The sequence below is a fragment of the Suncus etruscus genome, chromosome 14 (genome assembly GCF_024139225.1).
Source record: "Suncus etruscus isolate mSunEtr1 chromosome 14, mSunEtr1.pri.cur, whole genome shotgun sequence".
Lineage (NCBI taxonomy): Eukaryota > Metazoa > Chordata > Mammalia > Eulipotyphla > Soricidae > Suncus > Suncus etruscus.
The window spans coordinates 83,968,333-83,991,771 of NC_064861.1; the positions used below are offsets into that span (position 1 = coordinate 83,968,333).

Sequence of the window (23,439 nt, forward strand, 5' to 3'; positions counted from 1 at the left end):
GTCTTCCTTTTGGATTTTATGAAACTAAAGGTTCCTGGGTCTCTGGGCAGGCAGCTGTGATTGGACAGACTGGCAGAGTCTAGTGCCGGAGGGAAGGGTGGGGAGGAGTGAACAACACCAAGCTGAGGCAGCAGCACAGAAGCCTGGGAACAGGCAGGAGTCTCCAGGGAACAGTTGTGCCTGGTGACGTGGGGGGCAGCGAGCAGACGGGTGGAAGGGCACGTGGAAGGTCTGGGAAGCTATGGGGGGCTGGCACACCAAGGATGAGTCCAATTCAAGCGTGATCACTCTTGAGTGAGTGGAGGTGCCAACCATGCTGGAGGAAAGGACCAGGATTCACCCTGATTTGGGCACACGAGTGGAGAAATCTGCAGCTCCTTGCCAGGGAAGTGAGGGAGCTGCTTCTGTGGCTGGCTCATGACTTGACAAGAAGTGGAGACAGGCCCATGGCTATTAGGGTAAAGGTGCCCTCAGCTGGACCCTGGGGCAGGTTATCAGGCAAACAGGCACTGAGACTGCAGCAATTTCGAGCAGCAATAGGTGCTGGGAGCAAGGTAAGACAGTGACTGGGGGGGCTGGAGAGACAGCACAGTGGGAAGGGCGCTGCCAGGCTCAGTTGGCCCAGTCTTGATCCCTGGCACCCTGTCTGGTCCCCCAGGCACTGCCAAGAGGGTTGTCTGAATGCAGAGCCTGGAGTAAGCCTTGAGTGTGATCCAAAAAGCCCTAAAACAAACCAGTAATCAGCTAGAGTGGCCGTGATCGGAATAGGGACAGCTGTATCCAGTGGCGGATTCAGGGAAGGCCTCGAAAGAGGTGACACTTGCTTATGAGACAGAAAAGACATTTGTGAAGAGCAGGAAGACAAGGAGAATGAGAACAGGACAGGCTGGCCAAAGTGAGCCAAAATGGTGCTTGGCAAAGTCTCTGAAGACCTGAAGCAGAGTTGTCAGAGAATAGGTGAGGTGAGAACAGGGCCAGGTCCGGCCAGGCCTTTGAAGGTGTGTGTGGAAGTTAGGCTTGTAGTGTGGGTATTTCACGGGGACCACGCCCAGTTCTGAGTGCAGAGCACAGACTGCTGCTGAGCCACATCCCCAACCAAGAGTTAGAATTTCGTTGTCAGGGTGAAGAGAAGCCACAGGGGATTTGAAGCAGATGCTAACTGGGTCCTGTCTCCATTTTTAGAGGGATCTGTGTGGCTTCTGTGGGGTGGGCAAAGTGCAGGAAGAAGGAAGGCTAGAAATGGGGCAGGATTTGAGGCAATAATAAGGCCAGAAGCCTGGGCCAAGCACCGTGGATTAAGTAGAGGTCAGAGTCACAGCCAGCGGCTTGCGTAGCGATGCAGGTGGTGGGCATCCAGTGGGGCGAGGGCATAATCTCTTGTCATCGTTGCCCTACAACTGACCTCTCGCTTCCCTCCCTCTCTACCCAGGTCTCCCCTGCCAAATCCACCCCAGCCCGCTGAAGCGCTCCATGTCACTTATCCCTACGAGCCCCCAAGGCCCTGGCGAGTGGCCGAGTCCAGAGGAGCTCGGGGCCCGGGCTGCTTTCACCACGGCCGACCACGCACCCCTTTCGCCCCAGAGCAGCGTGGCCTCCTCTGGCAGTGAGCAGACGGAGGAGCAGGGCTCCAGCCGGAACACTTTCCAGGAGGATGGCAGTGGCATGAAAGGTATCGGTGGGGTGGGGCAACAGTACCCGAGTCCTCTGAGGGCCCCCCACTGGGAATGGTCCAGGGGGAGGAGGAGTAAGTAGCCCTGGTGCAGCTTCTTCTTATTTGTCCGCTTCCAGAACACAGTCCCCCCGGGGGACACAGTAAGCTCTTTCTGAAAAGCGGGTGCTAGTCAACCTGCTTTGAGACCTGGGCTCCAGAGGGAGCTTTCTGCAGAGCGTCAGCTGACTGCCACCCCGGGGGACAGGCGCCAGGGTGGGCAGACTGCTGGGGAGCAGCTGGTGTGTGTCCTGTTTCGACGGGGCCGAGGGGCTGGATACCTGGGCCAACCCCTTCCCTTTGCTTCCCTGACTAGACGCTCTTTCTCCCCCACAGATGTCCCCACTTGGCTCAAGAGCCTCCGCTTACACAAGTACGCGGCACTCTTCTCCCAGATGAGCTACGAGGAGATGATGACGCTGACGGAGCAGCACCTGGAGTCCCAGGTGACAGCCCAGAGCGCCTTGGGGAGGCGGCGCAGGTTGCCCCAGCTACCTCGTTGACTTCCCCCCAAGTGCCTCAGTCTCCCATTTTCAGTATCTTGTCCCTTCTTCACCTTCAGAATGTCACCAAAGGTGCCCGCCACAAGATAGCCCTGAGCATCCAGAAGCTGCGAGAGAGACAGAGTGTCCTCAAGTCCCTGGAGAAGGTGAGGGCCTGGTCTTGCCCCTGACACCCGCTGACTCCTGGTACTCAGTGGCTGCCTTACCTGGGGGACCTGCCCAGCCCCAGGGACCCAAACAAGTCCCATCGCAGGGACAGAAGCTCCCTCTCCTACCTCTCCCTCCCTGCCCCCCCTCTTTGTCTCTCAGACTTCTTTCTCCCCTTTCTGCTCTCTGGGACAGCAGCATGTTCTCTGCGGGATCTCCCCATGGCCTCTCTACCTGCCACCTTTGTGCTGCTTCGCCCCTCCCTGTCAGGGCCTGAGGCTCTGGCTCTGGTCCCTGTGGATGGGCCATTTTCTTGGTTGCTTTTGGGCCACCACTGGCAGTGCTCAGGAGTTATTCCTGGGATTGATGGGGGAAACCATGTGGGGTGATGGGGATTGAAGTGTCATGCCTGCTGCATTATCTCCCCAGTTTTGTGCCTCTTCCCTCCCTCCTGCCCTCTCTGTGTCTGTCTCCTCTCTATCTCCCTCGTCTCTCTGGGCTGGAACCAGAGGTCTGCCCCACCTCTGCCCCTCTCCTCCCGACCGTGTGCTCCTCATCCTGTGCTGTAGAGGTTGGCCTGTGACTCGAGTCCTGTCCTCCCCTAGGACGTGCTCGAAGGCGGGAATCTGCGCAACGCACTGCAGGAGCTGCAGCAGATCATCATCACTCCCATCAAGGCCTACAGTGTGCTCCAGGCCACTGTGGCCGCCACCGCCCCGACTGCCAAGGACGGGGGCCGGGGGGAGCCACCGCTGCCTGGCGCTGAGCCTTCCCTGGCTCATGCCAGCTCCGACAAGGGCACTGAGGCCAAGGACCCTCCGACTGCAGAGAGCTACCCTCCCCCACCAGCGCCGGCTCCCACGGATGGCAGTGAGCCGGCCCCAGCTCCCATCGCTGACGGAGACATCCCCAGCCAGTTTACACGGGTGATGGGCAAAGGTGAGACTCCTCCAGGAGCCAGGGGGACCCCAGCCTCAGGTCTGATCTGAGTTGTAGAGTCCGATAGTGGGGACTGAAGTGTCCTTCCTGCCCACTGCACTGTCGCCTCAGCTTTGGGCCTCCTCCCTCCTGCCATAAGGGCTGGGGAGTGTCTTTCTTCTCAAGGCTGCCAGGGCTCCTATTCAGGGCACACCCCAACTGTGGATAGTGCCCTTCTCCCAAAGAGTGTCGGAGTCTGAGCAGAAAGAAGTTCGTGTGGCAGCAGATACCACAGGGAGGATCCACAGTGGGCATTTTCCCGATCCCCTTGGGGATCCTCAAGGCCCGACCTTGTGTCCATACAGGGTCTGGCTTAGAGGGGAGGACTCAGCCAGCCTGGCAGTCCCTTTGGGCCAGGACACCTGAAAAATGCAGGGGACTTGTGGGGTTTCACTTCCAGTCTTCTATGTCCCTCAGTGTGCACCCAGCTGCTGGTGTCCCGGCCAGATGAGGAGAACATCACCAGTTACCTCCAGCTCATCGAAAAGTGCCTGACTCATGAGGTGAGCTTAGCCCCAGGATTCCCCAGAAATGGGGCTGTGTAGCCGTGTGGGGAATGCCCCACTGTGGCCCCCAGAGCCCCTGCCTCACCCCTACACTTCTCACTGTGTTCCTGCTCCTTGAAGTTTCAGACATGCCCCTCCCTGGGAGTATGTATGTCTCCCCTCAACCAGCTCCCCTCTTCTTGTGCCAGGAGCTCCACTTCTGCCTCTTGGTGCTCGTGGGTTGGGGTTTCACACTCTAGGCCTCTGAATATCTAACAGCTGTGGGGGCTCCCCACCTCCATCTCTCCCCTATCTAGGCTTTCACGGAGACCCAGAAGAAACGGCTGCTGTCTTGGAAACAGCAGGTGCTGAAGCTGCTCCGGACCTTCCCGCGCAAGGCAGCGCTGGAGATGCAGAGCTACCGGCAGCAGAAAGGGTAGGACTGAGCGCGGGGTGCACATCACTGAGGAATTGGAACAGGGCACCTGGGGAAGTGCCCAGAAAAGGGGATATTCTTATTTTTAGAGGGCTGAGTAGGTCAGAAACAGACCCTGTAGTCCTTGTCATCCCAATCATATGCAGTGGGCTGTGGGCTCCCTTCTCATAAATGCAGGAATACCTCCACCCCACATCCCTTAAAACTTCTTTGACAGCCTGGAGGAAACCTCTGTGCTCCCCACTCAATTCCACCCTTGGGGTTAGGCCAGGCCAGATGGGTTCAAGAAGTCCCTGTGAGGTAGGACAGCGGCCTTGCGCACGGCCAACCTGGATTTGATCCCTGGTATCCCATATACGTATTCCCTGAGCCCACCAGGAATAATCTGTGAGCACTGCTGGGTATGACCCAAAAACAAACAAAAAACCAGATTGGGTTAAGCGGACCTCCAGGACAGGAACTGTTGTTCAAATTGGTCTGTCTGTCCTGCCTGTTGGGGTGGGATGCAGGGGAGTTTCCACCCAAACCAACACCCCTTTCTCTTCGCAGCTGGGCGTTTGGCTCCAACTCACTTCCCATAGCTGGCTCTGTGGGGATGGGGGTAGCCCGACGGACCCAGCGGCAGTTCCCATTGCCTCCCCGGGCCCTCCCGCCCAGCAGGATTGGCCTTCTGAGCCCCTCAGGCATTGGGGGCATCTCTCGACACGCCCTCACCAGCCCCAGCCTTGGGGGCCAGGGCCGACAGGTGAGCCGACCTGAGCACAGGGACTGCTGCCTCTGGGGCTGGGATGGACAGTGGGTTTGCTCCTGGCTACGGCTTCTCCGCACCTCCCCACTGCTTGTTCCGTTGCTTCAGTTTGGGGCCTGGGATAGAACTCACTGGAGGGATACTTGCCTTTGATTTCCTGTGGTTTTCTTTCGGGGGCCAGTAGTGTGCAGTAGTGAGTGCCCGTGACTTGCTCTAATGAGTGCTGGGGCACTATGCGGCGCAAGGGTGCTCTGGCGCCTGAGCACTCGCTCTCTCGGGGCTTCTTACCCACCCGCTATTTCTCCTTTCCTGCCCCTGCAGAACCTGTGGTTTGCCAATCCTGGAGGCAGCAACAGCATGCCCAGCCAGAGCCGCAGCTCCGTCCAGCGCACACACTCGCTCCCAGTCCACTCGTCACCCCAGGCTGTTCTTATGTTCCCTCCAGGTCAGTGGCCCCGACAAAACCCTTCTGCTCTCTTGCCCACCCCCCACTTCTCCACCCTTTCTACACATGCTCGAAGGGAGAATGGGGCCCCGCGCCCATCACTGCTCCCAGCCCTCTCCACAGTATGCGTCCTTCCTCCCCGACCCGCTAGCTTTGCATGTGTGCGCTCTGGTGCTCACGCTCCTGTCTTTGCTGATATCTGTCACCTCTCTGAATACTCACCAGGTGCTCTGTTCAGAGGGGTTAAATGAGGAAATGCTGCTCTGTCTCCTAAGCCCCACTCCTTCCTAAGCCCCACTCCTTCCTTAGCCCCACTCCTTCCTAGATGCTGGCAGGTTTCAGCCCTTTAGCACAGGTGTCTGTACTGCAGGATGTCTGAGGGGAAAGGGTTACCCTTCTCACAGTGGAGGCCACTGGCCCTGCCCCTGCCCTTCAGCAAGCAGGGATGGGGGCTCTTGGACTCTGTGCCAGGCCTGTTGCTGCTCATGAGACCACGGGAACAAATTGGGTTATGGGGTTTAAGGGTCTGGAAAGAGTTTCGGTTTGTAGGTTACCTTGAGCTTTCTGAGTCATAAACTGCCAGGTTGTTTGTGATTCTTTTTTGTTTTGATTCGGGGTTATTCCTAGCAGAACTTTGCCCCTCCTGGTGATGCCAGAGCACCACACCATATCAGATTGAACCCCAAGCTGGCAGACCAACCCTCTGAGCCATCTCTCTGGCCAGGGGTTCTTTCTCAAGCATGTGGTTTTTGTGGTGCTGGAGACAAGTCTCAGGGCCTCGTACATGCAAGGGAGCCAAAGCATCCGCCCAAGAGTCTTAGTGTATGAGGTGAGGGGCAGCCATCTGTCAAGCAGGGAATCCTGTGCTAGCATGCATCCTCACATAGGCTTTGGCACAGAGTGGGCATCTGTGGTGTCATGTGACCGAGGATGGAGTACAGGAGCAAAAAATAATCCATTTTTTGAGCCCGTCTGCCATGCGCTGGGCTGTCAGCCAGCTTTCCTGATGCACGCTCCAACCAGCTTTTCCCATGTGGGCATGAGGAAATGGTTCTCACCTCCTGTCAGGAGCCAGGGGCTTGCTCACTCGGTGAACGGGCTGAGCTCAGGGTCCAGAGGGGAAGTGGGAGCAGCAAAAGGTGCTGGAAAGAGGGATCAGGTCTGCCAGAAAGGGAGAGGCCAGCGCAAGAAGCCTGGGAGAGGTGGTCTGAGGACAAGCCCCAAAGGCTGGCCCCTGAATTTCCGCTCCCAAGGCCTGCCCTGAGTAGCAGGTCCAGGCTTTCCTGCTCAGGAAGAATTCTAATTAGCTTCTGTGCCAGCTTCAGAGCGGACCACCAGCCAGGAAGCACAGGGCTGGCTGCCAAGTGCCCAAGGCAGATGCCCAGACTGGGCCCAAGGCAGCGTGCAGTTTGTCCCAAATAGTCACAGCCTGTGTGGCCTCCAAGATGCTCCCTCCGCCTCGTGTCCTCACTTCCTCTGTGCTGCTCAGCTTCTGCTGGCCCAGTCTGCCAGCCAGTGGCTGTTCCTCCCGCATGCCCTTCCTGCTGCCTTCCCCCCCTGCACCACCCTCCGCCCCCTCATGCCACCCTTCCAGTTCCATGTGTGCCAGCCCGTTCTCACTGCCTTCTCTCCCACCAGACTGCCCGCTCCCCGGGCCTGACCTGGAGATCAACCCCACTTTGGAATCTCTGTGTCTGAGCATGACAGAACACGCCTTGGGGGGTGAGCATTTCCTCTTTCCCTGACCCAGCAGCACCTGCCTTCACCTGGAACCGAGCACCTCCCAAGTCCTCCTGAGGGGTACCCAGGGGAGGCCGCCTCCAGGGAGGGCCTGGCTGGGATGGCAGGCGGGCGACCTGCCGCCTTCTCAGGCACCATCAATCAGCTCCTGATCTTGCTCCCTTCCTCCCTTTCTTACCGCAGATGGGACAGACAAAACCTCCACCATCTGACAGGACCCACAGCCCAGCGCACCCATAGGCTCCCTGGGCGGCGGGTGGGGCGACCCCCCACGGGGCTTCTGGCGACCGTGAGGGTGGGCGGCTCGGCTATACACTCGGCTATTTTTCTACTCTCGCCCTACTTCCTTCTGTCGAACATTGGCACACTCCTTGCTCACTCCCTGGCCCTGGAGGGGGCTGCTGAGGCCCAGGGCAGGAAGCGGCCAGCCCGCCCGCCCTCTCCTCTCGCCCCTGCCCTGCCCTGCCCTGCCCCAGCCCCTCGGCCCGCCCCACACCTGCCCCTTCTGCTGGCAGCTGAGACTCCTAGACTGTCTCGTGGGGCCCCTCTCGACCCGCTGGCATTGGGGGAGCACCATCTGCTCCCCTCCTCTGTCATTCCCCAGGACAGGAGCCCCTCCTCTCGCTTCCCCTTGCCCTGTTATCAGAGGTTCTCTGCAATTAATTTCTTAGGCCTATTTAAGATGCATATTTATATAGTTCTTAACGGTTTTTCTCTTGATCATTCCCTCTCATTTTTAGAATCCCCAGGCCTCTCTCTCTGAGCCAACCAAGCGGCTAGGGAGCCTGACACTTACAGGGGGAGAGGGCAGAGCCCCTCCTCTAGGCCCCAAGTCTTTCCCTTCTCCCCAGCCCTGGTTCCCCCGAAGCAGAGGTGAGAGGTGGGGAATCAGGGCAGCCTGTGAGGTGAAGAAGTCTGTTGCCTTAACGTCCCCTCCCCACCAACACACCCTTCTCCACCCCAGGTCTGCTTGCCGAGTCCTGGGGGTAAGGAATAAGGGAAAGGGGATTGTTTGGTTTCGGGGTTTTCTCCCCTTTTCTTTCCGCCTCCCCTCCTGCCCCATGCTGTCACAGCCTCACCAAGTAAACACTAGCGCATAGACTAGAAAGTCAGCCCAGCCTGGCGTCACGCCCCAGAGGGGTAGTGCTGGGTCCAGGTGGGGAGGGGGCCCCGGGGATTCAGGCGTGGTGGGGAAGCCAGGTTCCTTATTCCAGCCCCTCCCTCCACACACTCCTCACTGGGACATTCTCAAGCTTTTCACACCGAAAAGGAAAAAAACGTTATTTTTAGATACATTTTATGAATAACTTTTGTTATGACTATGGCTGGTAACCATTGTGTATGTTATTAAAGATACAAAATGTTGGGAAAAAACAAAAAACCAAAAAAAAAAAGGAAACCCTTCACCCTCCCCGCACTCCGCCCTTTCCCAGACCATCTTGCCTCTGCTCTCCTGGTCTGGACCTCCCTCAGCTCAGCCCAGGGAGGGGGGGCAGCCGGGGTGGGGGCCGGGGCTGCTCTAGGTCCCGCCCCTAGTGCCGGGCTGGGCGGGGCGTCAGGTTTATTTATGTACCTCTTGCACACTCATCAACCTATGCAAGTCCCCCGCCCCGGCCCCCATGTTTCTGTGCCTTTGCTCATTCCCCTCAGTCCCCCTCCCACGAACCCCAGGAAGTGGGATGGACAGGGGCCACCTCCTTTGGAATCAGCAGGGTGTCCCGGTCTCGGGAGCCCTCACCTCCTCCCAGCCAGCCCCATCTTCACTCCCCATCAGCGTGAGTTGGCCTTGACCTGGCACTGGGAGGTGGTGAGGGGGCCGCCACACAGCGGGAGGCCAGAGCCACCTCCACCCCCTGACAGCAGAGTGTGCAGGACGCAGGCGGCCCCACTCTGATGGGCAGGAACCCACCTCCCACCCGGCCCCTGGCCCCTTGCCATGGTCTCGCCTGTCCCTCTAGCCCCAGCCCCACTGGCAGAATCAGCTTTGAGTAACTGTACAGTTTTTCTCGCTGTTGGAGAAGACTTGTTTGTTGGAGTTTCACTGTTTAATGGTCTGGGCTTATTTTGGAAAAAAAAAAAAAAGAAACAAATTCTGACCTTTGTTATGCTGCATTTCATGGAAAACTTGCTGGCCTTGCTTCCGTTGTCTTTGCTTTTCCGTCTTAAACTGAAGCCACCTGGGGTGGCATGGGGTGGGGGACTGGAGAGAGAATGGGCTCCCCAGAAAGAAGGCCCAGGGGTCGGGAGGCGAAGTGAAGTTGGCTTTATTAACAAAGGCTCAGGGAAGGGAAAGAAGCGCCGCGGAGGGCTGGCTTGCAGGGCACTGGCAGTGTGCCTCCAGCACTGCTGCCGGCCCTTGGCCTGCGGCTCAGTCACTGTCACTGTCCGCCTCACTGGACTCGGAGGCTGCCGCCTCGCTGCCATCCTCCTGCGCTGAGTGTTCACTGCCACTGGGGAAGGGACTGGCGCTGCGGCTGCGCTGGCCAGCCCCCTCGCTGCCACTGTCGGACTCATTGTCGCTGCCCCGGGTCTGCCCTCGGTCCTCCTCCTCCGAGTCAGCGTCGTCCTCGGAGTCGGCGTCACTACCAAAGATCTCCTCCTTGTCCCTCGCAGCGCGGGCCTCATCCTCGCTGCTCTCCTCCTCGCCACTGCCACTCTTGTCGCTTGCCTCGTCCCTGTCGCCCTCCTCGTGCTCACTCTCACTGCCCGAGCGCTCCAGGCGCTCATCCTCGCTGGCCTCTTTCTCGCTGCTGCTCTTCTCTCGTTCCTCATCTGGGTGCGAACAGGGCCATGAGCCTCGTCAGTCCCCCACCCGTCTGCCCCTACTCCGAGGCACAGCACCTGCCCAGTGTTACCTGAGCCCCCGGCTTCTTTGTCCTCCGTCTCCATCTCCTCCTCCTCCTCTTCCTCCTCCTCGGGCTCATGGTTCTCCAGCTGAGCCTTGCGTGCCTCCTGAAAACCACAGGGTGGGGAGAGGTATTTGGGGCACTTCGTCCCACTCACAGGCATCCCCATCTCCACACCAGCCAAGGCAGGTTGTTACCTGAGCTTCCAATTCCTTCTCGTTCATGTCCCGATGTTTAACCACAAGCAGAGCGTTGGTGCCTGACTGAACTCCGGCCTTGGCCCGGCGTTTACTCAGGCGAACCCTGTGGTGGCGAAATTGGGGGTGGGAGGTTAAAGGTGATGGAAAGATGGAGTTTAAAGACCATGTATGTGACAAGGGTGTCAGACATCTGACTGGATGTGGTTCATCTTCCCCACACTCATCAACGCCCAGAACCCACCAGGATGCGAAGTAAATAAAATAAGAGTGACTAAATTCAGGTTGTGGGAGAGGTGTTAGCACAACAGTTAAGACACCTGGGGGCGGGGGGCGCCAGTACATAGCTAATATGGCACTCACTTTGTTTGCACACACCCAGCCCAACATCAGTTATGGTCACTGAAGCCCTACCAGAGTGATTCTTGAGCACAGCCCCCATGCAGCCGGGTGTGGCCCCCAAACAAAAAGATAACTTGTTTGGCTGCCTTACACTTCATAGCTTATCTCTGTTGTGTATACACAACACATATATGTCATGTATGTTTTAATAAGGGCTAGTCGCCATTATTGTGACTATCAGACAGGGCAGGGCTAGTGCTAGTGGTTTGTAGGTGGGAAGCCCAAGTGAAAATCACATACATGGGGGTCCAGAGCACAAAACTAGGGGATACAATGATAGGGTGGTGGCACAAAACGGAAACAAAATCAGAAAGAGGCAACAGTTGGAAAAAGACTGAAAAACACACTGGCTTAAGGGGCTGGAGAGGTGGCACTAGAGGTAAGGTGTCTGCCTTGCACGAGCTAGCCAAGGAAGGACCACGGTTCGATCCCCCGGCGTCCCCCAAGCCAGGGGCAATATCTGAGCTCTTAGCCAGGAGTAACCCCTGAGCATCAAATGGTGTGGCCCGAAAAACCAAAAAAAAACCTCAAAATCACACACTGTCCTGTCCAACCCTTATAGCAGAAAGGTCTAAAGAGCAATAACAAAAACAACCACCACAATAAGCTTTTAGTTTTAAGAGATTAAAGGGGTGACTTTTTTTCCCTCTTGGAGGAGAGGTGGTTCTACCTGGTGGCTCTTCTTAGGGAACATATCTAGTGTGGGACACTGGAATTGAGGTTGGCGGCATGCAAGACAAGGACCATCATTTCTACTCTCTAGGCCCAGGGGCTCACATTTTTAACTTGAGTATCCATAGTTTTGCTGAAAAAGGTGCTTTTTTTACATTTTACTATTTGCTCCATACCTCAACATGAATTCTCTTAATACAGGGGAAACCGGGGTCAGAGCAATTATGTGGCCAGCCAGGTTCGATTCCCAACATCCCAAATGGGACCCCAGAGTACCACCAGGAATAATTCCTGCTCACTGCCATTTGGGGGGGGGGGGGCGTTCTTTAGAGTCAGAAAGCGAGTACCTACCCCATGATCCATAGCCCCCAGCACTGCTGGGTAAGACATTAACACACACACCCTCCAAAAGAAAACTCTTGTAAAAGAAAACTCTTTGTAAGGTTTGTGGATTTCTGAGTTAACACTACGCCCAGGCCATGTGCGGTAGCAAGCTTACACTATTCTTGCAAGTACATTGTGACAGTGACCAACTTAGGCAGAAAGAACCTCCAAGGTGGCTCTCTTGAAGCCCAGGCCCAATCTAATGTCAGATAGGGGCCAGAGCAAGAGCACAGCAGGTAGGGCGTCTGCCTTGCATGTGGCTGACCCAGGCCGGGTTCCAAGCCTGGCATCCCGTATGGTCCCAGTGCCTACCAGGAGTAACCCGAGTGTTGGCAGGTGTGACCCAAAACCAAAACAAATGTCAAATAGGGCCATTCTGAGCACCTGGTCTCCAGCTCGTTGTAGTAAACCCCATCGCCCTCTCGGAAGATGAAGAAGTAGTTTTCCTCGTAGCCTTTGCTGGCCTTGTTCTTCACATTCCAGTTGTACTCCCGGGCAATCTTGTAGTCGTACCTGAGGATGAGGTGACTCGTCAGCATCAGGGTTAGCCTCACTTATCTCCATGAGGAAGAAAAAGGTACCTCCCAGAGCCCCAAACAAAAACACCCCCACGTACACATCATCTGGTGCATAGTCCATCTCCTCCTCTTGGTCCCGCTTCCGCTTCTTCATCGTCTCATCCACTGGCAGGAAGTAGGCAACAAACTGATTGCCCTCCTCATCCATCATGCCCCTGGACGGTGAAAAGGAGGCACAGTGAAGACAGAGGCCCAGGAGCAAGTGGGCAGGGTAGGCCATATTCAGCCACTGACCTGATCATAGCCTGAGACATCATCTCCAGTGCAGCAGCCCCGCCTGTATCCTTAGGGGCCGGGTCTGAGTCAAAGATGACCTGAGCGCATGGGTTGATCCACATCTGGGGGGACAGAGTGCACAAGTTGGACTGGAACTGGCAGGGGGACTCAAGATAATGCCCCTGTACCTCCTGTCCTGGGTCCTGACCTTGAAGTCTGGAAAGACAGGCATGACCTCCACAGGTGTTACTCGGGGCTTGCTATAATGCTGGGAGATCTGGAGGGAAACAAAAGTTATGGTGAGGGCACAGGCAGAAAGCTGTGAGCCACACCTCTGCCTGCCCCCCAGCCAGGCCCTCATACTGATTTCTGGGCATCCTCAAAAGTCTTCTCAATGGCTGTGATCTGGCTGTCCCGGTCTTTGTAGATTTCTTCCTCCGTGAACTGCTGCTTCACAGATACCCCAATCCTGGGGGGAGAATTGAGAAAGGCCTTTTGGAACCAGTGGACGCACCTGCGTTCCCCTTCCTTCCCTCTCTGCCACAACTCACTTGACCTCCGGCTTCTCGTTGGAGATGCCGTAGCGGTTGAACTCGGTGGAGATGTATTCCGTCTTCCGCATCCATGGGACCACCTTCGCGTGTTGCTGGGATCTAGCCAGGAAGATCAGGCACCTCAGAACCTCACCGTCCTGCTTTGAGCATTATCTGAGCCACTTCCCCAGGTGACACCTCCCTCACCTTTTAGAGCTGGTAGGAGCCTGAATTTCCTCTTCCAGAAGTTTCTCATCAGCTGGATCTAGGAGTACTAGAGGAGAGCAACAGGGGCAGAAAGTCCATGAAGGAGTCCCAGGCCTGGCCTGGTCTCTGGCAGGCCCTCCTTGCCTCCTCACGCACCATTGGGGTCGATGCGATAGGTGTCAGGATTGATGAGGTCGATGGTGACCCCCAGATCTGGCTCAGTCAGGAGGTCGTGTTTGTGCTGCTTCTCCAGAGACGTTGCTTTGTACTGAACAAACCTGATGGGTGGAGAGGTGGCCGCTAGGGTGTCCTGATGACAGTGTCATCCCTCCCTTGGGTTCCTGATTCCCCACCACTGAGCTCTTCCAAGAACTCCCCAGAACACTATCCCTAGATTAGAGTCAAGCTCTTGGAGGAAGGGGAGGGAGTGATGGGTGCACCAGCCATGTGTCATTAATGTAGAAAACTTATGAGCACAGTAACAACCCCTTCGTGTGCTAGGGACTGTTCTAGGCCCTCAAGAGAGCCATCACCCTTGGCCTTCAAGCATGCATATTCTCACAGGCTGTTTCCCATCTTGGATCTCAAGCTCACCTGTTCTGGTCGAAGGGGTAGGTGATGAACTTGGGGTCAAAGGGGATGTCCGGGAGGCTGTTACAATATTTGACTCGGCAGACCACTCCGGACCTGGAAACAACGGTGGTTCAAAATCCGTCGCCCCTTCTCCCCTCCTGTCCCCCAACTCCTCCATGGGGGGTGCTACACGAGGGGCTCACTCACCTCTCAGGCAAAGTGCGGTGAGAATTGGGCCTGTGGGGGAGGGGATGGAAGAGAAACACTGATGAAAAGATGCAGAGCATGAACAGGCCCGAGGAGCATGTGGCTGCTTCTCCGAGCTTTAAAAAGGGGGCGTGGCATGCTAATCCCTCTGGCTAGGGGCGCCCCAATCCGAGGAAGGAATTGCATGAGTTACTCCCCAAATGCATGAGTGGGTGATGCATTGAATGAGTGAAGCCAATCCTGCGATGGCTTTTCGATGGCAACCGCTCCAAGGGCTTGCATCCAACCCAAGTCACTGGGGTCTTGGGGGTAAATCAGGGTCCCCCCCAGATAGCAAAGGCTGGAGGAAGCAGCGTGCAACCGGAGCCCGTCCCCTTGGTCAAATGTCGGGGCCCAGGCCTGACGTCACGAGCCGACTCGGGGGGCACGGGTGACGTCACGGTGCCTACCTGTGGCCGTCCTCCCGCTGCTGAGCCTGGGTCTGGATGGTGGGCGCCATGGCGACGGGTCCCGGCCGGGCCGCGGAGGGGCGTGCCAACCGCGGCGGGCGCTAGCTTTGGGGGTCCTCTTGGCTCGGTGGGGGTCAGGTAGGGGCGAAGCGGGCGAAGCAGACTCGGAGAGAAGCGCAGCGCAGAGAAACCAACCAGCGGGGCGGACTCGCACCAACTGCTGCGGAGAGTCCAAGAGAGACCCGTCAGGCTGCCTCCAGGCCGCGAGGGCTTTGGGGAAAACAGACCCGCCCTTTGATTGGTGGGCTGCCGGGCAAGGGGCGGGGTTAAGGAGGAAGATCTGGCTCGTGGTTGGCGAACGGCTCTCAGCGTGGGGGCCTCCTTGCTTCCCATTGGTGAGAGGCGCCGAGAGGCGGGGCTAGAAGGCAAACTGGGCCTAAAAGCACCGAGACACGGAAAGGAATCCTGGAGCGTCGCGGGTGTGTGACGTACTTCCGGCGCGCCGAGGGGACAAGATGGCTGCGCCCCAGCCGCAGGCCGCAGCCGCTACCTCCGCCGCCGGCATGTCGGGCCCGGGTTCGGCCGGGGGTCCGGGGGCCCAGCCGCCGCAATCAGCGCCGGCGCAACTGGTAGGGCCGGCCCAGAGCGGACTCTTGCAACAGCAGCAGCAGGATTTCGACCCGGTGCAGCGCTACAAGATGCTCATCCCGCAGCTGAAGGAGAGCCTGCAGGTGAGTCGGCCCCAGGCTCCGGGCGGGTGCGTCCGGGAGAGAGCGAGGGAGGCCAAGGCCAGGCGGACGGAGACGACCAAGGGGTTCCATCTTTTTCCCCAGGCTGAAGCGAAGCTCTAGGGCTGGCGGTGCGAGGATTCATGGGGAGAATAAAAACAGGCCCTGGTCAGTGAAGCCTGCAAAGGGGATTTGATGGGGCAGGGAGGGAGGGAGGGAGGGATCAGGGAGGTATCTCCTTCGGGAGAGCCTGCGTCTGGGGAAATGTGGGCGGTGGTTGCTATAGTAGAGGTGAAGTGATAGGAGTTGGAAGTAACGACAGGGTTTCCTCCTGAATGGAATTTTTTTTTTTTTTTTTTTTTGGTTTTTGGGCCATACCCGGTAACGCTCAGGGGTTACTCCTGGCTATGTGCTCAGAAGTTGCTCCTGGCTTGGGGGACGACCATATGGGATGCCGGGGGATCGAACCGCGGTCCGTCCATGGCTAGCGCAGGCAAGGCAGGCACCTTACCTCTAGCGCCACCGCCCGGCCCCTTTTTTTTTTTTTTTTGGTGTTTGGGCCACACTCGGTGGTGCTCAGGGGTTACTCCTGGCTGTCTGCTCAGAAATAGTTCCTGGCAGGCACGGGGAACCATATGGGACACCGGGATTCGAACCAACCACCTTTGGTCCTGGATCGGCTGCTTGCAAGGCAAACGCCGCTGTGCTATCTCTCCGGGCCCCTGAATGGAATATTTATTTATGCATTTATTTGTGGCCACACCCAGCAGTGTTCAAGGATTACTCCTGGCTCTGCACTCAGGATTTATTCCTGACAGGCCTCGGGCGGGACCGTATGGGATGCCGTTGGTCGGGGCCTGCAAGACAAGTATTATAGAATTGGGTGGATTATTTTATGGGGGAGGCATACGGCACCGATCAGGGGTTACACTCCTGGCTCTGCGCTCAGAAACCATCTCTCCTGGCAGACTCAAGAAATCATATGGGATGCCGGGAATTGAAGCCAGGTTCGTCCTCGGTAGGCCGTGTGCAAAGAAACGCCGTACCTTTCTGGCCCCAAATTGGGTGGATTTTAAAGAAGTGTATAGGTTTATCAGAAGTATTGTTTTCTCCAGCTGGAGGGATAGCATAGGATAGTAGGACGTTTGCCTCTCATGGAGCCGACCTGTGTTGGATCCCTGGCATACCATATGGTCTCCCAGAACTGCCAGGAGCAATTTCTGAGCACCGCTGGGTGTGGCCTCAAAACAAAACAAAAAACTAAAGTATCCTTTACTCTTTCTCCATCTCTCTCCTTTTTTTTTTTTAACTAGACATTAATGAAAGTTGCTGCCCAGAACTTGATTCAGAACACTAACATTGACAACGGACAGTGAGTGTAGCACTTTATCCACCCGCCTCTCCAACCTACTCAAACCTATCCCCTCTGCCCTTTCCTTTCCTTCCCTCCCTGTTTCCCTTGGGGATTTTTTTTTTTTTTTTTTTTTTTTTTGTTTTTGGATCACATCCAGCAGTGCTCTGAAGTTGCTCCTGGCAGGCACCGGGGACCATATAAGATGCTGGGATTCAAACCACCGTCTGTTTGAATCAGCCTCCTGCAAGGCAAATGCCCTACCTCTGTGCTATCTATCTCTCTGGCCTTATCCCTTGATTTTCTAACCTGGCTCCTCATACCCAGTCTTGTCCCATCTTGCTTCTTCCCTCCCTTCCCACCCCCAGAGCCTGCTAAGCCCATGCCTGGTTCCTGACAGATCTTTGGTTAGGTAAACACTGATGTCCCAGAGATGGGGAATCCATCCCCCAGTCACCTTCTTCTCCCGGCATTTAGAAAGAGCAGTGATGGACCCATCCAGCGCTTTGACAAGTGTCTGGAGGAGTTCTACGCACTCTGCGACCAGCTGGAGCTCTGCCTGGTAAGGACCTTCCTCGATGCATCCTTGCCATAGTCCCTGATGTCCTCTGGAACCTCATTTGGTTCTGGTCTGGCACTCCTTCAGACAACACCCACGTTTCCCTGGGCTGGAGGACATGGTTCAAGGGGTAAGTGAGCATGGTCTGGGGCGACACCACAGCAGGTAGGGTATTTGCTTTGTATGCACAGACCCGGTTCGATCCCCGGCATCCCATCTGGTCTCCTGAGCCTGCCAGGATTAATTCCTGAGTGTAGAGCCAGGAGTAACCCTTGAGCGCTGCCAGCTGTGGCCCCAAAACCAAGAAAATTAAAGGGGGGGGGGCAAGTGAGCAAGCTTTGCGTGCAGGAGGCTTGGGTTCCTCCACATAATCCTCTGAGCATTGAATGAGGAGTACCTGCCAGCATCATTGCATGTGACCCCAAAACAGAATAGGCTTGTGTTCCCACTGATGGTTGAGGACAAAGTGATGGTACTCTAATCCTCCTGGTCCTCAGACTTCCCAGTTTGCTAGAGTGAGAACAAACTGTCTGCTTACAGTGACAGGTGAGAGGAGTCAAGGATGTGCTAGGGAGTAAGGATTGACATCCAGGAAGTCCTAAGAAAGCACTCAGTCTTGACAGAACTGTAGGAGTGGGAAGAGAGGGTTCTGGAGGGCAGCTAGTGGTGAGCACATTTGAGCTGGGGCTGCAAGGGAAACGGAAGCGTGGCAGGCACCAAGGGGGAGAGTAGATACTAAGAAAGGTACAGCTTCATATCTTTTTTTTCTTTTTTTTTTTTTTGGTTTTTGGGCCACACCCAGCGGTGCTCAGGGGTTACTCCTGGCTGTCTGTTCAGAAATAGCTCCTGGCAGGCACGGGGGACAATATGGGACACCGGGATTTGAACCAACCACCTTTGGTCCTGGATTGGCTGCTTGCAAGGCAAATGCCGCTGTGCTATCTCTCCGGGCCCACAGCTTCATATCTTAAGTATAAACTAGTGGTTTTCAAATGTGGGTGCCCAGCAGTACCAACTCTGCAGTGTGAATAGTAGAGGTAAGCAAAAAGCACTGACACACAGCCCAAGAGAGAGGAGAGGGGCTAATTCACTTGCTGTGGCCTGTAACCACACATGGTTACCTGAGCACCACTGGCTGTAGCTCCAAAACAAACACCACTGATGTAAGCAACAGGTGCTTCCTGTAACATTGTTGTCATGAGCCAGAGAGATAATACAGGAAGTGAGCAAGAGTGTCAGTAGTAGCTTAAAAAAATAAATCTGTTCCAGGGCCTGAGAGACAGTACAGTGGATAGAATGCTTGCCTAGAGATTGGCCAACCTAGATTCTGTCCCTGGCAAATTCAAGTTTTAGGACCAGAGTGATATTACAGTGGAGAGGGCACTTGCCTTGCATCACTGAGTATGCTCCCCTCAAAAAAAAAAAATTGAATAAAGTTTTAAAGATTCTGAGGCTAGAGAGATATTACAGTGGGTAGGGCCATTGCATGCAACTGGCTCAGATTCACTCCCTGGCACCACATATTGGTCCCCTGAACCCTGCCAGGAGTGACCCCTGATTGCAGAGCCTGGAGTAAGCCCTGAATACAACTGGGTGTGGCCTGAAAACAGACAAAATGTTAAGTATTCCACCCTTGAAGGAGCAGCTGCTTTAAGTCCCTTATTATGGGGATTCACTGCTCAAGAGTGGGCTGGGTGATCCTTGGGGAACCCCGAATGCAGTCTGCGAGACCAGTGCCTTTACCACCTTCCCTCCTGTACAGTCTCTCTGGCCCTTAGAGCTATTTTGGTTGGTTGGTTTTGGTTGTTGGACACACCTGGAGGTGCTCAGGGGATGAACCTGGACCATGTTAGCAAAGCAAGCATGCTGCACTATTTTTTTTGTTTTTGTTCTTGTGTCACACCCAGCAGTGCTCAGGGGTTACTCCTGGCTCCACGCTCAGAAATCGCTCCTGGCAGGCACGAGGGACCATATGGGATGCCGGGATTTGAACCAGTGACCTTCTGCATGAGAGGCAAACGCCTTACCTCCATGCTATCTCTCTGGCCCCAAGCATGCACTATTGGCTCAGTCCCCCACCCCTTTTTTTGTTTTGTTTTTGGGCCACACCTGGCAGCACTCAGAGGTTGCTGGCTCTGAACTCAGAGCTCCTGGCTGGCTCTGGGTTCATATGCGATTTTGGGAATTAAACTCAGATCCGTCCTAGGTCAGCCACATGCAAGGCTTAGGTGCTCATAGCTAGAGGATGGTGAGTGGGGGCAGAACCCTAGGAGGGATCATGATGGGCCCGGCTCCCCAGGACAGATGGGGCACTGCTGACCTGCAATATGGGACAGGCCTGAGGTTTATGATAGCTCTAGGAATTCAGGGGCATCTGGGGACACAGGTATGGTCTCCGCAGGCAGGGAAAATGAGCAGTTTGTGGGGGGCCACAGCCTCAAGCTGCACAGTGTGGCCCAAAGGGAGATGAGTCTGACTCAGGAATAGGCACATTCAAGATCTGGACAGGTGCCGGAGCTGGCGGCTCTGGGTTCAGTCTCCACCCACCTCCCAGAGAAAAGGGCCTAGAAATCTCTGTCAGAGAAGAGGCAAGAGAGGAGCTGGCACCTCAGAAGTGACTGGTGAATCAAATCCTATACTGAGGCAATCATAGTGATTCAGGTTAAGAGCACACAACCTGCGTCCATTCTTGACCCCAAAAAGTAACAGGAAGAGGGACAGGAGATGGTCTTGTGGTCGGGGCCCCTGCCAGGAATCGAACTCCTGTTCCATACCTGACACCCCGTGATCTCCTGGACATTGCTAGGTGCAGGGACCACCAGGCATGGTCTGGGTGTCCCCAACAACTCCGGCCGAACCTCCTTCCCCCAAGTAATAGTGAATTTTTCTCAGCTGAGGTGACAAGTGCCCTCAAAACCCGTTTTCCAAAGGAGACAGGTCTGGAGAGAAGCAGTTTGAGAGTGCTTGAGGTGCTGATATTAGGGGCAGGCTCCAGCCTGGCTGCAACCTCGAAACAGAGTCTAGAGGCCACGCCCAAGACGTGGGACTGGAGCTACAGTATAGTGAGAAGGGTGCTCACCTTGCACGTGACAGAGCCAGGTGTGGCCCCCAAACCAACAAACAAAAGGAACATACATGTACACATGTCCCAAGGCCAATTGGCTACTGGGCTGGCCTAGGGTGAATTGGGAGCAAGTCCTCAAGGTAGGCTGAAGCCACACACACAACCCTTGCCCTTTTGCCCACAGCGCCTGGCACATGAGTGCCTGTCCCAGAGCTGCGACAGTGCCAAGCACTCTCCGACGCTGGTGCCCACTGCCACCAAGCCCGACGCTGTGCAGCCCGACAGCCTGCCCTACCCACAGTACCTGGCCGTTATCAAGACCCAGATCGCCTGTGCCAAAGACATTCACACGGCCCTGCTGGAGTGCGCTAACAAGGTCACGGGCAAGACACCCGTGCCACCTACAGGCCCTGGGGGCACCTTGTGAGCAGCAGCAGGGCCTGCTGTGGGTGGGGGGGACCATGGAGGGAATAAAGAGTTCAGTGGACTCCTCTGCTTCCTACTTCCGTCCTGATGTCGCGCCGAGCCGCCAGGGGGCAGCAGAGGCCAGCAGGAGCTCCAGGGCGCGGCCCTGACCTGTGCCCTCTCCACTGGGCTGCTCTGGTGGACCTTGGACCCGGCCTGTTGTTGATCTGTTGCCCTGGGTTTTCCCCTATCTGATCTGGGTGTGGAGCCCTCCCCCGCCCCTCCAGTCCTCCCTAGATTAGGTCTAGGGCTTGTTTGGGGAGGGGACAGGGGTCACTGCTGTTGTCTCATTCCATTCCTTTCCAGCTGCACCCCCTCTGATCATCTCTCCAGTGGTCTTCCTCTGCTAGGACCCTCAAACTGCTTGGGAGGAGCTGAGGGCACTCCTCAGGGTGCTGCTTTGTGGACCTGATGGTTCACTTCACCAGGTGCCGGGGTGAATGAACTCCAGCGAGATGGAGGGGAAGCGGTGGCCTTCTGTGTACCAGCCTTATGTTCCCACCTTGGCTACCTTCTGCAAGGCTTGTGCATGAAGGAGCAGGTAAAGGGAACCAGAGCCCTGAAATTACCTGCAACTAGGAGAAACAGCTGTTTTCAGGGGCCTCAACTAAGAAGCCCCCAGGATTTCCTGCAACCTGCTGTGTCTGCCTCTACCCAAAAAAGGGGAAGTGTTGAGGATCTAGGCCCTGACCTCAGCACTCCAGCAGGGAGCAAACCAAGCCCTACCCATGGCCCATGTCTGCGTCAGCAGATCTTTAGACTGGGCCGTTGTGTAATCTGTGGGTGAAGCCAGGCCCAGCCGGGTGCCTGGGTCCCATATTTTTAGCCCCAAAAGAGAAGTGAAAAGGCCACAGTCGAGGTGAATCATCAGACTTGGGGAAGAACCTGGCGGGCAAGCGGCCTGGGCTCCGGGAAGCAGACCTTGAGGAGGGGGAGTGCTCCGGCACCTCACTGCCCATCCTGAGCAGGCTTCCCTTAAGGATGCTCAGCCCAGGCCTTCAAGCCTGGACAAGTGCAGGGCGAAGCCACGGCCCAGCTATGGGCTGTGACTCAGTGACTTGGCCTGGTGGGTGTCACCACCCAGTATTTCTGAGCCTGGGTCCCCTGTCAGCACGCAGCAGCTTCAGGTCCCAGTCTCAAGCAGCTAAGTATGACGCGCTGGGACTGACCTGAGCCTGTGGTCCCACCTGCCTAGTGTTGGGGTGCTGCCCAGGCTCCCAGAACTCCTGAAGTGCCACCACAGGGCTTCCACTTAGGGACCTATCCCTGTCTTGCTACTTGGGTTTGTTCCCTGAGATGCTCCAAGTACTATGCAGTGTTCCAACACTTTGAGCATCTCTCTAGCCTGCAACCCATTTCTTTCAGCTTAGGACTTTCTCTCTCCTTAGGACTCCCCAGTTTCACGGACAATCTAGCCCCACTTAAGGGCCATTGACCTGGAATTTAGTCACACCTCCAGGAGATATCTACATTAGTGCCGGACTCCCTGGGGCCCAAAGTCTTGTGGGGTTCACATAGGCAGTCAACTCAACACCCCTTCATACCTTCATGTATAATCTCCAGGTAACTCTGAAGCAGCACTGCCCCCCCCCCCCCAACATGATGCTGAGCCAACTCCAGCTCAGGGACACCTGCAGAAGTTAGGGCTGTCTCAGTTGTGTACAGTGGTGGGAGGGGGTATGACACTCCAGCATCCAACAGCACGGGGATGGGGTGGGGGTCTACATCCAGCAAGATGCTGAGACACGTGCTGGGGTGACAGCTGCAGAGCTAAAAGGGCACACAGGAAGTACGCACCCCAAATCTGTTCCACTTTTATCGAGCTCATGTGGTCAAGCTCCATGCAGAACTGGCGTGCCCCTGAAAGACGGTGGAGAGATAGATGGGAAGGGAGACTTGAGCCAGAGAGGAAGATCAGTGGCTGGTCCTCCCGCAGGCAGTCAAGATCGAAAGTTGGGGGAGGGAGAGAGAGGGAAGTGGGAAGGTGCTTACCACTTCCCCTTCACTGCTTCATGCTGGTAGTGGACCAGGGTTGGTTTGGTTTGATCCTCTGCATCCTACTTGGTCGTCTGGACCCCATCAGAAGTGATCCCCGAGTCCTGAGCCAGAAGTAAACCCTGAGCATCATCAATGTGGCTTGAGAAGGAAAAAAAAAAAAGGGTAGTAGAGCCAGTAAGGGTAGGGTGTTTGCCTTGCACAAGGTAGACCTGGGTTCTATCCCCGACACCCCATAAGGTCCCCTGACTCCAGGAGAAGTGCAGCAGAACTTGGAATAACTAGAAGTGCAGAACCGAGAGTAACCCCTAGCATCGCTTGGTGTGGTCCCAAAACAATGAGAAGTTTTGGCCAAATTCAGCAGAAAGGAAAGAAAAGGGAAGCTGGGGATGGGGATTCCTGAGTAAGCTGAATACCCTCCTCACAGAGTGTCTTAAATAGGGGCTAGATCAGCACTTTGCATTGAAATTAAGACTTGCAAAGTGATGAGACAAGGGTAGAATGTAGGTGAGGATTAGCAGGGGTCTCAAACTTGTGGCTGGCCCGTTTACAATCTCCTTACAACATTTTGTGGCCCTTCCCTAGAGGAATCTTTTTGTTTTGTTTTGTTTTGTTTTAGTTGTTTGGGTCACACACCCCAATGTTCCAGGCTTACTACTGACTTTGCAGTCAAGGATTACCCCGACTTTGCCTCCTGAGGCCCTCAGGTAAATTGAGTTTGAGACCCCTGATTCTACTGCATTATCCCGGGCCCATTCTCCCATTCCTGCCAGCCCATAGGGGGACTTTCTCTGGTTTATTATCTTTCTAACCGCACCCTGAC

General features: G+C 55.9%; 3 protein-coding genes across 3 annotated transcripts in view; 2 read left to right on the plus strand and 1 right to left on the minus strand.

Moving 5' to 3' along the window:
- Window positions 1-9,314, plus strand: part of SAMD4B (sterile alpha motif domain containing 4B) — a 45,107-nt gene extending 35,793 nt beyond the window's left edge. Inside the window, exons 4-13 of the mRNA XM_049787157.1 lie at window positions 1,430-1,669; window positions 2,045-2,154; window positions 2,271-2,357; window positions 2,964-3,297; window positions 3,754-3,839; window positions 4,139-4,257; window positions 4,807-5,002; window positions 5,327-5,450; window positions 7,089-7,172; window positions 7,374-9,314. Of these exons, the coding sequence (XP_049643114.1) occupies window positions 1,430-1,669; window positions 2,045-2,154; window positions 2,271-2,357; window positions 2,964-3,297; window positions 3,754-3,839; window positions 4,139-4,257; window positions 4,807-5,002; window positions 5,327-5,450; window positions 7,089-7,172; window positions 7,374-7,402 (1,409 nt within the window). The 3' untranslated portion in view covers window positions 7,403-9,314. The remainder of the gene's footprint in view (window positions 1-1,429; window positions 1,670-2,044; window positions 2,155-2,270; window positions 2,358-2,963; window positions 3,298-3,753; window positions 3,840-4,138; window positions 4,258-4,806; window positions 5,003-5,326; window positions 5,451-7,088; window positions 7,173-7,373) is intronic.
- A 123-nt stretch (window positions 9,315-9,437) lies between these two features.
- PAF1 (PAF1 homolog, Paf1/RNA polymerase II complex component) lies at window positions 9,438-14,528 on the minus strand. The gene is made up of 14 exons (XM_049787169.1): window positions 14,455-14,528; window positions 14,006-14,035; window positions 13,820-13,912; window positions 13,382-13,503; window positions 13,226-13,292; window positions 13,037-13,138; window positions 12,849-12,954; window positions 12,694-12,762; window positions 12,504-12,607; window positions 12,308-12,424; window positions 12,076-12,204; window positions 10,234-10,339; window positions 10,046-10,142; window positions 9,438-9,962 (listed from the first exon to the last, which is right to left on the minus strand). Exons 1-14 carry the CDS (start codon window positions 14,502-14,504, stop codon window positions 9,559-9,561), a joined length of 1,596 nt encoding a protein of 531 aa, XP_049643126.1. The 5' UTR covers window positions 14,505-14,528; the 3' UTR covers window positions 9,438-9,558.
- Window positions 14,529-14,930: 402 nt separating this feature from the next.
- MED29 (mediator complex subunit 29) lies at window positions 14,931-20,621 on the plus strand. Its single transcript, XM_049787213.1, has 4 exons — window positions 14,931-15,185; window positions 16,496-16,554; window positions 17,011-17,095; window positions 20,341-20,621. The coding sequence occupies exons 1-4, from the start codon at window positions 14,970-14,972 to the stop codon at window positions 20,581-20,583; spliced, it is 603 nt and encodes a 200-aa protein (XP_049643170.1). The 5' UTR covers window positions 14,931-14,969; the 3' UTR covers window positions 20,584-20,621.
- The last annotated feature ends 2,818 nt before the right edge of the window (window positions 20,622-23,439 follow it).

Excerpts from the sequence above, each read along its gene's own strand:
- PAF1 (XM_049787169.1), bottom strand. The coding sequence starts at position 14,504 with ATGGCGCCCACCATCCAGACCCAGGCTCAGCAGCGGGAGGACGGCCAC. Across the intron at positions 13,139-13,225 it reads GCTCCTACCAGCTCTAAAAG|ATCCCAGCAACACGCGAAGG; the intron begins GTGAGGGAGGTG and ends CTTCCTGGCTAG. Across the intron at positions 12,955-13,036 it reads AACGAGAAGCCGGAGGTCAA|GATTGGGGTATCTGTGAAGC; the intron begins GTGAGTTGTGGC and ends TTCTCCCCCCAG.
- MED29 (XM_049787213.1), top strand. The coding sequence starts at position 14,970 with ATGGCTGCGCCCCAGCCGCAGGCCGCAGCCGCTACCTCCGCCGCCGGC. Across the intron at positions 15,186-16,495 it reads AGCTGAAGGAGAGCCTGCAG|ACATTAATGAAAGTTGCTGC; the intron begins GTGAGTCGGCCC and ends TTTTTTAACTAG. Across the intron at positions 17,096-20,340 it reads ACCAGCTGGAGCTCTGCCTG|CGCCTGGCACATGAGTGCCT; the intron begins GTAAGGACCTTC and ends TTTTGCCCACAG.